Below are 9469 nucleotides of genomic sequence, written 5' to 3'. Positions count from 1 at the left end.
CTTTCCCAAAAGGAGAATTTTCCAAATGGAATGCCCAACACAATGGGAGCAGTTTAGGCAGACCAATGAGGAACTGGAGTCTGATTTGGAAGCCTGGAATGGGCCCAACCCTCAAAGGCAGAAGTAGAGACCAGCAGCATGGAAAAGTGGGGCATTTTGTGTTGTCAAAAATGCAATTCCCAACCTTGTCCTTGCAAGGAACACGCACTGCTCAAGCTCTTAAAAATTAAGACTGGGGTGATTTATTAATCTTGTTAAGAACTCTGATACAAAGCACAGTAGAAGGCCACAAACCAGTAAATAAAATGTGGCTTGTGAAGGCCACTTTATAAATGCTGCTACAGAACTACCAGTAAAACCGACTCACTCTCGCACCAGTTCAAACACGGGAGTTTGACTGGCAAAGAAAAGTTCCATTCACTTATCAGTTTAAAAAGTTTAATAAAGCTTTAAGTGTTTGCTGGTTTAAATGCTACCAATTTCCAAAGTGGATTCACGAGTAAGTGTAGATCTAAAGGAGGAGTTATTAGGTCTGGAAGGCAAGACTTGTTCCCAAGCCAGAGGAAACGCTGCTGGCCGGATGCAATCCCAGGAGTAGCAGACTGTGTTATAGGCCTCAAAGTCAACTTCAATTTATACATGTGATTAGCATATCTGTAAATATACAATATAAACAATTGTACAGGAGCATAGCTTTGTTCTCCACAACAGTAGACAAACTCTGTAGCTTAAGACACCTTCGCCTACCAAAACAAAAAAGGCACATCTGAACAGGATGCACGTGAAGTACTCGGGATCCTCCCCACTATCCGAGACGGGTACTCCTCCTTCATCCTTTCTCCAAATAACCAAGAACCAACCGAATATTTTGGTATTTAAGATTTCAACCTGTTTTTTCTTTGTCTTCAGCAGCAAATCAATGGCAATTAAGACATGGCATGAGAATATTCCAGAAGAGGAGCTGTCACTCAGGAACCTCCAGCCTTACACCAAGGCAAGTGGCCGGAGGTTTCAAATCTGTGACGCTCTGTATCCTCGTTTAGTGTGATCATCCCATTGTTGGGTTTCCTTAATTAAAAAAAAGGCCACTAGTGCTCAAATTTGAAAAAAATTCCACAGACGCACCTTTTTTTTGGCTCAGTGCAATTAAATGATGTCAGTTTAAATTCACTTAGTGTCGTTTACAGTGCAAAAGGTCTATTTTGTGTCCTGGCAGAAGTGTCGGCACTGAGGACATGAACCAAGGCAATGCTGCTGCTCACCTGAGGGTAATGCTGTCCAACCACACAGGTTGGAGTGTGTGTAGTCTGAATTCTTTTCCAATTTAAACCTTTTTTTTTTTTTTTTTTTGATCAGCAGCACTTTAAGAGCATAATTTGTGAAAATACTAAAATACACTGCCTTTTTTTCTTTTTTTTTGAATAAATAAAAAAAAAAAAAAAAAAGAGGAACTTTACAAATACTATTCCAGTGTCGATGACTACTATGGCTAAGGTCATTGAGGAGTTTCTGCATTTTCTAGCAAAGACAGTCTGTGCAAAGGAGGGTGGGAGAGCTCCCTTTTGTAAGTCTTTGGTGGCAGTTTTGGTAGCTGAGGGCTGGAGTTGTGCCGGGGCGGCACGGGGGGCACGGGCGGCTGGGCCAGGTTGTTGTGGCTGGCGCTGATGACGCAGCAGCGGCGCAGGACCCGGGGAGAGGGGGTGCTGGGAGGGGTGCCCGGAGAGCTGGGGCCGGAGCCGGCCTCCCGCAGCCACTCGGGATCCCGGGGGAAGCGTCCCAGCGGCGGCGGCTGCAGGTTCAGGGGGCAGTTGATGAAGTGCTCGGGCGGCCGCAGCGGCACCGGGGGCGGGGTGTCGGGGAGAGGGTCCCGGGGGGGTGGAGGAGGAGGGCTGTGCAGGGGCTGCTCCAGGGGGTTGGTGTAAGCAGGAGCTCGAGGTTGGATCTTTGGAGGCGGCGGCTGCCGAGGTGGAATTGCTGGAGGATCGTCATCCGGCTTGGAATTTCCCTGTGGAATCATGGAGAAAAAGGAGGTGTAAGAAATGGGGAGCAGGGAATCCCAGAATGGTTTGGGTTCGAAGGGAACTTAAAGATCGTCCCATTCCACCCTCTGCCATGGGCAGGGACACCTTCCACTATCCCAGCTTGCTCCAAGCCCTGTCCAACCTGGCCTGGGACACTTCCAGGAATCCAGGGGCAGCCACAGCTGCTCTGGGCACCCTGTGCCAGGGCATCCCCACCCTCATAGTCAAGAATTCCTTTCCAATATCCCATCTAAACCTACTCTCCTTCAGTTTAAAGCCACTTCCCTTGTCGAGATGTTTGGATAAAGAGCCAATCTTGCGACAGATGATGAAATTCTCCTGACCTCTGCTAGTGGTGCTGTCAGAAACATGACAGCTGTACTGTTGATGGGAATGTGACCATTATGATCCTGAAATTCCTAGCAGAGTTTAGACACTGGGAATCCAAAACTTTAAAAAGGGCAACTGGAGCTCTGCATCTCAAAGTCTTCTGGACTGACAGAGGCCCATTTTGGATCGACGGTTGGACTTGACAATCTTAAAGGTCTTTTCCAAACTAAATTATTCTAGATATTCCCTGATTTATCCAAAGGTACTCAATGCTGGACAGCAATACCTTAGCATTGGAAGCATCCTGATCCATCTTTTTTCGTGGAGGAAGTGGAGGGGGGTTCTGAGGCTCATCACTCAGTTTAGGGAAACTCCCCCAGGAGCTGAAGAAAGTCTCTGGAGAGGGAAAAGCAGATTTTTTACTCCTTGTGCAATATCTGAGGAACACACTCTGGAATATCAAGCCAAACTCGAAGCAACTCAAATAAGATCTTTGTGCTCCACAGCAACATGAACCAGTAACTTCAGCAGCATGAAATTCTTTAATTCATTGCTTTAATCAGATCTAGGCCTCACAAAGTGTTCTCCTATGTCCAGCATCAAAGATACACATCAGCAGTCAGCAGGCAATGCTGAGGGACAGGAAAATAAATCAAGTGAACTCCAAGTGAGTTTCCACAGCGGGAGAAAAAAGTCCTCATATTAAGAAACAACACAACCCCCAACTTGTATTTGTGATTTCTGTCACGCCTTTGCTTTTCCTCCTAGGAGCGCACTGAGCTCTGTGTCTGCATCAGGCCTGTGCTCTCCAGTAGGAAATGAAATCAATCATATAAAAAAAAGCATGTGGAATAAGGAAAAAGAAAAGCTGAAAACACAGGTGAATGCAGGATATCCCTCACAGCTGTGGTACAAAAAGTGTCTCTTCTCTCCCAGCAACAGAGCAGTTATTTTCACTAAGTGGAGATTATCAAATGGCTTCATTTGTAGCTTTAGTCAAACAAAGCAATCATCAAGGACATTCAAAATAGAAGGAAAATCAAGTGAGAGCCTGGAGATAAAAACCCAACCCAACCCAAAACTAAACCAGCAGTTTAAATTTTAGGCTTTACATTCTTTACTGGACATCTGATCTAAAAGGAACCCTTCTGAATGCAGCCCACATTCTCATCCCAGCTTTCAGATTTTAACTCCCATTGAGCTCTCCTGAACCCAGGGAAGGCAGAGTTAAATATTTAACAGAGTTCCAACACTCACTTGACTGAGGCAAGTTCACGGGAGCGAAGATGCTGTTGTTACCTGGGAAATAAAAAAAATCCATTCAACAATTTCCAGACAGAACCACTGCACTGCAGCACATAAATGCTTGAATAACCTTAGAGATCAGAAAACCCCCGAGGTTTATCTACTGCCAACGTGAGTGAAAATTTCCTGTGTAAAACATTCCTGAAGTGGAGAATCTAAGTCATGCTGGGAATTAATTTAATTACTTTAAATTTTGCCATTTATTTTTTTTAAAGGCTAGCACGCACGCCAATACATTTGGGAAGCCTGAGGGACAGCAACAATGATTATTAAATGTATTTACCATAAGAACTGTTGAGATCAATGTCTAAGAACACGCTGAACTCCGAGGACGCCGACACCGGCGGCGTTGACGGGGTGTTGGGGGAGGTTGGTGCCGACACTGTTGTTTCATGCTCTGACTCCGTGATCCTGCTGAAACTTATCTTGCTGGGCTCCTTTTCCAGTGGCAGTGGGTGACTCCTCAAGGTGCCAGAGGTGGAGCCGTGCCTGCCCGTGTTGGGCCTTATCCCAGGGGATTTCAGGGGGTACGTTGTTTTCCTAGGCTGGGAACAGGGAAGCTGTTAGCACTGCTGCCACTCCACACTGCAGCATTCCCAGGCACTGCTGCCATTCCATACTGCAACATTCCCAAGGCTCTGTGAGGTATTTTTAAAAGTATTTCCCAAGAACACCTCCAAGAGCAGCACAGGGGTACAACTGATGTGAGGTGTGCTGTTATTTACACAGCAGGAGTTTGCCTGCAAGCTATGGATGCAGCTGAATGAATCTTTTTTTCCCCACAAGTATGAAGAAGGAAGAGTCCAGTTTCTGCTGCCAGCCAGGACAAAACACTGGGAAGAGCAAGTCACAACCTTGGGAAAGGGAAATTTACTTCAAGCACCCCTCAGAGCTGCAGAAGAGCCTCAGAGCAGCACCACAGAAACAGCAAAACCACAGAGGGTCACCAGGCCCTTCCATACATCCAGGACCAAGGAAACACATTGTCCATGTCCTCCAGGTTATCCAGGACAAAATTCCTACACCCAGGTCACTGTGTGGACAAACCCAGCCTGGTTAGGCTTGGGTGTAACCCAGCACAGATCAAAGCTGAGCCTTGCAGGATGAAATATGTCCCCATCCTGCAGTGGAGTCCAGCACATTACAGCACCCACAACTGGATCTTCCTGAAATTCCAATAAGATTCTCTCTTTGGAAATCACGAGCTGTAAAGAATTTCTGCCCAGCTGACAGGCTGGCAGCATGGGCTCCTATTTTCAGAAAAGATTTTAATAAAATTACTGCAAGAAGCATTTTTGCAACAGCAATTCCTGGCATTTTCTTGCCACATTTGTAACATCATCTTACTCATTCCTCTAACAAGAGATTGCAAAAATGATTTATAGCTCTCCCAAAAAATTAGACATGTCTCCAGTTCCTCAGGCAATTACAACATATAAAAAACAAGTGATCTAAATTGTGATTTTCCTGCTTAAAAAAGAACTCTGGGCTCCAGGAGCTGTTTTGTTTTAAACCAAAAAATTTCTACTCCTTTAAATTAAACTGGATTTTCTTCAGCAAGAAGGTTGCACCTGGTAAAGTCTTCAGTTTTTGCAATAATATCAAATATTTGCACAAAAGAAAGCCAGAAATTAACTTACACTGCTGCCAAAACCATTTCATGTATAGAAGTCATATTTAAATTAGTATCAATATAAGACTTCCTGATATTATGAAATGGGAACTGTTATTCCATATTTTATCATATGACTATATGGTAAGAAATACAAATTTAACAGCAATATTTCAGGTTTGGGGGGGAAAAGTGAGTTTTAAAATAAGGCAAAGGTAATATATTTTAGTAGTGACAAACATCAGAAGTATTTTTAAATCAAGTTTAGTTGGAAAATCAGCTCATGATGAGGAATTCTGAAGAAAATATATCCGGCTTATTGAGTTAACCATGTATGATTTTCATAGTGGCCAGTGGATTTTAGCCATTTAATTTAAAATAGGTAACTCAGGAGCTGGACTCAATGATCCCTGTTAGGTCCCTTCCAACTCAGGGTATTCTCTGATTCCATGAAATTCCAGGGAAAAACTTACAAATCGAGGTGGTTGCTTGCAGTTCCGAGGTTCAATCTCTAAGGACTTGTTGAACAGATAATCTGTAAACTCTTTTTCTGGTATCTTCCCCATGGGATTGAGATTTTCAAAGAATTTCTGAATGAAGAAAGCACCAGTAATATTTAAAAAATAAGCACACGCAGAAAATTTAAATGAAATACTCATAATTCACTGATTTAAAATCTAGTTTTTCACCACTTTTGGCTACTCCTTTGTGTGGTTCTTTGTTGTCTGCCAGCCACGGCTCCCTCCTCTTTTGATAATCACTATTCATGCAAAATTAGGTCCAGTACAAGAAGATTATTTGGCATTTTCCCCCCCTCTCCAATCCCCAGAGAGATATTTAATGGCTGCTCACCCGCATTTCTGGCTCAATCCGTAAGCAGTAAGGCTGATTTTGATACTGCTGAATTTCTCCTGTAATTTCAGCCACTTTCCTCCTCTTACTGAAGTTAATTAATTCTTTCCCTTGTCTTTTAAGGAAGTCAGGATTCCCTTCTTCTGTCTTCAAGATATTTGTTAGGTATATTCCTGATTAGAAAAATCAGGTTTTAACCACACATCTGCAGCAAACTCAACTTCAGAGTGACACCACACAAAAAACTTGATGTCACTTACCAAAGAAAGGCACACAGGGGGGGTTGATTGACTTCAGCTTAGCTAAATACTTCTTAAAATGATCTTGGCTTAATTCTACTGCTTCATCCAAAACTCTTTTTTTCCTTTCCTGTAGTGCCTGAGTTGTCAAAAAATAAAAAAAAATAGGGAAGGAAATCTGACATCTTCTCAACAGCATGGTTAGCAAATACAAGGCAATTCCCTGGCTCTCTGAGCAAAATCTGGGAATTAAAATGCAGGTTTCAAAGAACTTCTTGTGTCAATGGTTTGCTCTGGATTACAGCACTCTCAGCCCAACAATTCAGTCATGTGCATCCTGAGAGTACTGAAAACAGATTATTATTTTAACTTTAAATTTACAAAATTTGGTCTGTAATAAAAATTAAACATTTGATTATAACTTAAAGGCCTTGTGCTGCCTTTCAGAGACATAAAAAACTCAAACCATTTTATTCACATTCTTCATTTTCTCTTTTACTCCACGGAGGCGTTGCTGCCAACGATGGATTTCACTCCAGAACTGTGCGTGACCCAGGTCTGGATTCTGATTTCATTTCCTTTTCCATGCCCCAAACTCACCTCGAAGGTGTGATCCAGCCTGTACACTGAGACAGAGTTCACAGCACTGACAATTTCCAGAACACCATTGAAATTATTGAGGTCTTGAAAAACCTGCAGGATTTCTATGATCCTGCTCAGCACAGCCACTCGCTCCTCAAAGTTCTCTGTTTCCACGATGCACCTGATCAAAAGATGGAATTTGAGAAACACTGAGAAATAAAACCTGACATTTTGTGAGTTATTCAATCAAAATTTTCCAAGGAAGCCCATCCAGCGTGCAGATTTTGGCTCTCTTTCCAGAATCTCAAATACAAATTTATGTAATCACATCTTACATATGTTCGAGTTGGAAAGTCAAGGGAGGATTTGGCAGAGCCTGTAAAATAAACCAGCAAACCCCAAGTATATCCAGGGTAAAAGTGGTTAATGCCACTGCACTGCACTCACTTTTCAAACCAAAGAGTGAGATTTGTAGTGTGACGAATCATTTTCAAGAGATTTGGGGAGTTAATTTCCTTATCTTCCTTAGTCCACACACTGCCAACGAGTTCAGAAGGCTGCACAGCCCTGGGAATGACAAAACAGGAGGCAAAATGCTCAGTACAAATAAAAATTGTCATTTCTGTGTTTGCATTAAAAGATTATTTCTTCCCTTAATCACGACCTGGTATTTCACAAATCTAATCCCACCCAATCGAATACAAAATAACTTAAAATAACTTTTTGACGAGTGCTCGAGTACAGAGGGAAATACATTTTTATCTTAATTGAAATTGGGTGGTTTTGAAGCAGCATTTTCAGATAAGAAAATTACAAAGGAGCGAGTTTAATTTTCTGAAAGGGCAAGAAAACAACTTAAAAAGAGTTACAAATTGAAAATAGGGAGGTGAAGCACTTGCAGCAACCGCTTGGTTTCAATACAAAACCTCCCATCACTGAAGCAGGAGAGGAATTTTATAATTTGAATTTTGTAAGACTCCTGAATTATCCTCCCTGCATTTATGTTGTCACAAGTCTGATGTGGAGATAAAACCTCTTTATTCCACTCCTCTGCATAATTTAACATCGAGCAGACAGCAAGGAAACTTCTTGCTGTAAACTCTGGAAGTCGCGGGGTATTTCTGACCGATCGTGTGAAGGAAGAGCAGTTTCTTGGTGAAATAAAATGAGAAGGAAAGGAGTGAGAGCTCAGGCCTGCCTGTACAGGTCGGACTCGAGCAGGGTGAGCTGCCGGGCGATCTCGATGGGGTGCAGGGTCATCAGCTCCAGGGCCTCGCTGTGCCCCACGCGCCACAGGTGCCACTCCAGCGGCGGCGGGGGGCTCTCGAAGGTGATGTTGTGGCTGACCCCGTCTGCCTGGGCTTTCTTCCTCTTGATGATTTTAGCAATGGACTCCACCCACTTCTTCATGGACTTTCCTGTGGAAGAGAAATCATTAAAAAAAACCCAAACAAACCCACGTGAGTTTTTTTAATACGTTGAGTTTTAAACTGACGGAGGGGAAGGTTAAACTCCAAGTCCAAGAGTGGGGAAAAGTGCGTTCATCTTGTTACATGGGTTGGTTTTTAAGAAATCCATGTTCTTTCATAAATGTCAGTGTTAGAGAGCAATCTCTGGGGAGGGAATATTTGGAGTTTATAAATAAATGTACATTGGGAACTGGAGCTAAGGCTGGAGGGACTTTGGACATGGGATGGAGGGACAGGACAAGGGGAAATGGATTGAAACTGTCAGAGGACAGGGTTGGATGGGATGTTGGGAAGGAATTCCTGGCTGGGAGGGTGGGGAGGCCCTGGAATAGAATTCCCAGAGCAGCTGTGGCTGCCCCTGGATCCCTGGCAGTGTCCAAGGCAAGGCTGGATGGGGCTTGGAGCAGCCTGGGACAGTGGAAGGTGAACCCTGCCCATGGCAGGGGTGGAAGGAGATGAGCTTTAAGCTCCTTTCAACCCAAACCATTCTATAATTCCATATTTTTAAATGACTTTTGGTAATTAAGTGAAACCAACTCCCCAAAAATTTGAATATACACTCAGAATTCTGCATTCCTGCATGTAAATTAATCAGGTTTGTATTTCTCTATTTTCTTCTTATGGGTTTTTGCACCTGCATCAGCTGACAAATAAACACATGTGAAACCAGTTCTATTTAACCACATCCTCTGACAGTTTTGGTGTGAAAAAAAGTGACTCTGTATCCAGGGTCTTTTAATTGTCTCAGAATTCTGTTGCCCAATGTAAGGCCTGGCACTCTGAAAAGGAAAACCTGGAGTTACCTGGATAAGGATTAAAACTGACTGCTTCCCTCCACAGAGGCTGCCAAAAAAATCTAGTTCATAAAGAACAGATACCAAATGGGCCCAATATCCTCTTCTAAAAGGATAATGATTTTCAGCTGGAACTTCAGAATGGAAAAATCAAGATGGAAACAACTCAGTAAGCAAAAGGGAAGGAATTCTCTCTGAAGAAGGGGAAGGTGACAGCCTGAATTGCACAGTCAGACAAGGATGACCATGCTGTCCAGAAGGAAAT

The 9469-nt window shown here is 43.2% G+C and overlaps 1 protein-coding gene across 1 annotated transcript in view; it reads right to left on the bottom strand.

The window, feature by feature from the left end:
- Positions 1-219: 219 nt before the first annotated feature.
- SOS2 (SOS Ras/Rho guanine nucleotide exchange factor 2) overlaps positions 220-9469 on the bottom strand; it is a 41567-nt gene continuing 32317 nt past the window's right edge. The window contains exons 14-23 of the mRNA XM_069018682.1: positions 8140-8359; positions 7389-7508; positions 6960-7122; positions 6381-6498; positions 6121-6293; positions 5742-5858; positions 3940-4201; positions 3609-3650; positions 2638-2747; positions 220-2005 (exon numbers count right to left, since the gene is read on the bottom strand). Of these exons, the coding sequence (XP_068874783.1) occupies positions 1496-2005; positions 2638-2747; positions 3609-3650; positions 3940-4201; positions 5742-5858; positions 6121-6293; positions 6381-6498; positions 6960-7122; positions 7389-7508; positions 8140-8359 (1835 nt within the window). The 3' untranslated portion in view covers positions 220-1495. The remainder of the gene's footprint in view (positions 2006-2637; positions 2748-3608; positions 3651-3939; positions 4202-5741; positions 5859-6120; positions 6294-6380; positions 6499-6959; positions 7123-7388; positions 7509-8139; positions 8360-9469) is intronic.

The sequence above is a fragment of the Aphelocoma coerulescens genome, chromosome 5 (genome assembly GCF_041296385.1).
Source record: "Aphelocoma coerulescens isolate FSJ_1873_10779 chromosome 5, UR_Acoe_1.0, whole genome shotgun sequence".
Lineage (NCBI taxonomy): Eukaryota > Metazoa > Chordata > Aves > Passeriformes > Corvidae > Aphelocoma > Aphelocoma coerulescens.
The sequence above is the reverse complement of the archived record's forward strand: the minus strand, read 5'-3'. Positions and strand labels throughout refer to the sequence as shown.